The sequence below is a fragment of the Stegastes partitus genome, unplaced genomic scaffold, assembly GCF_000690725.1.
Source record: "Stegastes partitus isolate 25-593 unplaced genomic scaffold, Stegastes_partitus-1.0.2 Scaffold2445, whole genome shotgun sequence".
In the NCBI taxonomy this organism is placed as follows: Eukaryota; Metazoa; Chordata; class Actinopteri; family Pomacentridae; genus Stegastes; species Stegastes partitus.
This window is the reverse complement of record NW_007580176.1, coordinates 36109-40097: the sequence shown is the minus strand read 5'-3', so window position 1 is coordinate 40097 and position 3989 is coordinate 36109. Positions and strand designations below refer to the sequence as shown.

The 3989-nt window shown below is 44.3% G+C and overlaps 1 protein-coding gene across 1 annotated transcript in view; it reads right to left on the bottom strand.

Moving 5' to 3' along the window:
• LOC103375044 (mitogen-activated protein kinase-binding protein 1-like) overlaps positions 1-3989 on the bottom strand; it is a 46019-nt gene that overhangs the window by 17277 nt on the left and 24753 nt on the right. Inside the window, exons 16-19 of the mRNA XM_008305235.1 lie at positions 1690-1765; positions 1487-1598; positions 1309-1372; positions 20-123 (exon numbers count right to left, since the gene is read on the bottom strand). Coding sequence (XP_008303457.1) covers positions 20-123; positions 1309-1372; positions 1487-1598; positions 1690-1765 — 356 coding nt within the window. The remainder of the gene's footprint in view (positions 1-19; positions 124-1308; positions 1373-1486; positions 1599-1689; positions 1766-3989) is intronic.

Below are 3989 nucleotides of genomic sequence, written 5' to 3'. Positions count from 1 at the left end.
GTGTGTCTTCACCTGAGACTGGCGCTCCTGCAGGGGGGAGCGTTCGGGTTTTGTTGCAGCTGGAAGAGCCTCTCTCTCATGCTGATTGTCAGCTCTGGAGCCAGTCGCCACACGAAGATACAGCTGGGAGATAAAAAGCATCCGAGCATTAAATATTCAAGATTTCATTTTAGCTCGACTGTTGAGGAAACTGTCTGCAAACATATTTCCACAGTCATTTCCTCTCTCGCTGCAGCGGCGGATGGAGATGGTTTCAGTCTGGGAGCTGCTCAGCGTTTGGTCACGCTGTTTTCTAACGCAGCTACCAAAGTTATTCACATTTGAGAGCGAAAAATATCATGTTTATAGGTCTGATTTTAAATATTTGACCTACAGTCGTCCTCAAATATATTCATACCCTTATGTTAAGGAAAAGGCAAAATTCACAATAGTCACTCAAATAACTACAAACTGAAAAAAGTAATAATAAATAAAAATTTGCTAAAATATAATTTAGTGAAATAAGCATTGCTTTTGTATTATAGTTGAAAAGAATAGCTTTAAAAAAAAGAAAGAAAAAAAAACTGTCCTGGACAAATTAGAGTACTTTGCTGATGAGCAGTGGGCCAGAACACCTGTCAACAGGTGCAGAAGTCTGACTGAGAATTACAGAAAACACCTGATGGCAGTGATTGGCTCAAAGGGTTGTTCAACTAAATATTAGTTCAGGGGTCCCATCATGCTTGTTGTTATTTTAAAAATATATATTATTTATAACCACAATTCAAAAGCATTTTATTAAATTGTTATGTATTATTACTTTTGTCAATTTCAGCTTATTTCAGTGACAGCTGTTTTTTTCCTTCTTTAACGGGAGGCTCACCCGATCTCTAAGGGAGAGATAGGGTGAGAGGGAGGAGCTCGGAGTAGAGCCGCTGCTCCTCCACGTCGAAAGGAGCCAGCTGAGGTGGCTCGGGCATCTCTTTAGGATGCCTCCTGGACGCCTCCCTGGGGAGGTGTTCCAGGCACGTCCCACCGGGAGGAGGCCTCTGGGAAGACCCAGGACACGTTGGAGAGACTATGTCTCTCGACTGGCCTGGGAACGCCTGGGGGTCCCCCCGGAAGAGCTGGAGGAGGTGTGCGTGGATCGGGAAGTCTGGGCAGCTCTGCTAAGGCTGCTGCCTCCGCGACCCGACCCCGGATAAGCGGGAGAAGATGGATGGATGGATTTAACGGGAGGCTATGAATACATTTGCGGACGACTGTGAATGTTTTGTGGTTTGCTGATTTTAATGCTTTATCTCAATGAATCGCTCGACTGTTCCTCACCTGTCGCCTGAAACCGTAATCAGATGCTTGCAGTCGTTGGTAAACTTCATCCCAGTGACGATTTCTGCAAAACGAACCAATAAAAACACTCATTCGCTATGTTGTATTCCTCTGTAACGCTTCTCTGAGTGTAATTTGTACACTGCTCGGTTTAGTTTTATAAAATCTGGTGTGTTACCGGAGTGTCCGAACATGGTGGCGACGCACTCCCCCGTGTAGAAGTCAAAGATGCTGATGTTTTTATCAGAGCAGCTGGTGGCCACGTATTGACCCGAAGGATCGATCTGAACCTGCGAATACAAAACAGTGCCACAGTTCAGGAGCTGTACATACATAAATGTATTTATATAAAGGCCTTTGGAGTGTTTAGGAAAGCGTTACCCTGAGCAGACTCCCGTCCTCACTCAGAGATCCTTTGTAGATTTTTTTCTGTTTGCCGCTGCTGATGTTGAAAATCCTGCAATCAGACGAAACATTTCTTAAATTAGTTTCTTCTATGAAACACATGCTAAGTGTGTAGAGACGAGTTTGACTGGTTGGTTTGATCACATATAATCTCTGGTGTTGCTTTAATAAGGAGAAACACATCAACGGGACGAAAAACCAATATTTGAAAGAACAGGCTGCTGCGTTTTCCCGACTTTGAACTCGTTTGGTCTGATTTATTTAACATTTGCTGAACATTTTCTCGGAGTTGGCTCCAACCTAACTGGCACCGTGTCAAAGAATTTATCAATGTGGCTGCATTTTGTTCAAACAGATGGCCAAAGAAACAGCTTGAAGCCTTGAGTTTGGCATTTGGCCTTCTTGGATTTTGATGCAACCAGCCAGTGGTTGTACAGCGACACACTGGTGAGCTAAAACGTAAGCTGCTTCACTGTTTAATTTATCGCTAATGGAACCAGAATTTACAAAATGATCGCTGTGTTTCATTTAATGAGTGTTAAAATCAGTGATTGAGTCCATAAACTCATTCTGAAAATGTTTTCTGAGGCGACAAATCAAGAGAGAAGTAGGATCATTTTCTTTCATTGACTTCTACACAATCTGACGGCAGAGTTGTCGCCCCCTGCTGGCTGTTAGAAAAAAGGCAGGTTGAGTGGACTTTCGGATTGGCTTCACTTTCCGTCCATCTTTCATATACACTCTGTGATTTACAGTTTATGTTTACTGTAGGTTTAGAGCGTTTTAAAAGTCGAGTGTAAGCATCACAGCTCAACAACAACCACAGCAGGTCATTTAAAAACATCACGGTGACTTTTCTGCATTAAAATATACATATATATTAATGGACATATTGTCCCATTTATGGCATCTTGGATAGAAACGCGAATCATCTGCTTTACAACAGCCAAACCAGGAAACATCCAGCCAGTCACGGTGTTGCACTGATGCACATGTGGTGTTGTGTACATGCATAATAAGGTATAGTGTGTCAGGGGGAAAAAAATGCGTTTTAAACCTTTTCTTGAGGCAAAGTCAAAAACTTTTTATGCAGATTTTCTGAGGTTTGACCGGTGACTTCATACATGCACTGAAACTGCAGTTACGGCTCTGCAATTGTTAACCTGAGATGGTTAATAAAGTTTTTCTGATTCTGAGGTGTTACCAAGATGGATAACAAGTGGAGAGAATTTCCTATCAAGACTTNTTTCTTGTGTCCCGGTGGGGGATTATTGGGTTTTGTGGGGATTCATCTTTAATAAATCAGTTGTATCTGCACACTTGCTTGGTCTACTTTTGTTTTATGTCCTCAGACTGAAGCCTCACCGTCCAGGATGTGATCGGGGCTGGACTCCCGGCTGCCGTAGCCCAGGGAACGGGCGCTATCCGGGCTTCGGCTGTCCTGGCTCTCGCTGCGGATCCCTCGCCCTTGCATCCTGCAGCGCTGCTCCTTCACCGTGTAATCACTGATGTGGGGAGATGTGGGAGCAGCGAGGGGGCAGAAAATGAAATGCTTAACCACGGACGGAAAGCCACTTTTTGCTCATTGTGGTCGACCGTGTGCGGGGATTTACCTGCCCGGTGGGCTCGCGTCGTCCTCATTTTCCTCTGCGTACGGCGCCGCTCCGTCGGCCTCCTCCATGCCCTTGGAAGTGTTTGAGGACATCCAGTCAGCGGGCGGCCAGGCCCGATGCCTCCTGGATCTCTCCTCCAGCTGCTGCTGCTGCTGCTGCTGCACAAAATGCAGGTGACTTATTTATTACACACACATGCATCCGAGTGGGAATCTCACTCTCATCTTACTGTTTTAGAAAAGAAACCCTGAATGACAAAAATTGGCCTCGTTGGCCCTTGGTTCTTCTTCGCTGACATAAAACCAGAATTCTAAGAGTCCTTTTGTTCAAATCTAAGCTTCGTTCCTGTGTTTTCCTTTTCCATGTCTCCATGTTTCCCTCTATCAATTCCTTATGTGTGACTTGTGTTGTTCCTGTTGCCCGTTGTCTCTGTTTGCCTTCTCTTTTGAGCTGTCTTGTCTCCCCAATCAGTTCTCAGTGTATAAATAGTCTTGCCTTTCTCTCTGTCTTCACCATTTTACTTTCAAGGCTTCAGCTACCAAGTTTTTCCATTATTAAAGAATCTACTTATTGTTTTGATTGTCAGTCACTCGATCAATTGTCACAAAACAGTATACTTATAAGTCCTGCATACCGTGGGCTCCTGGACGTTGGACGTGTTCA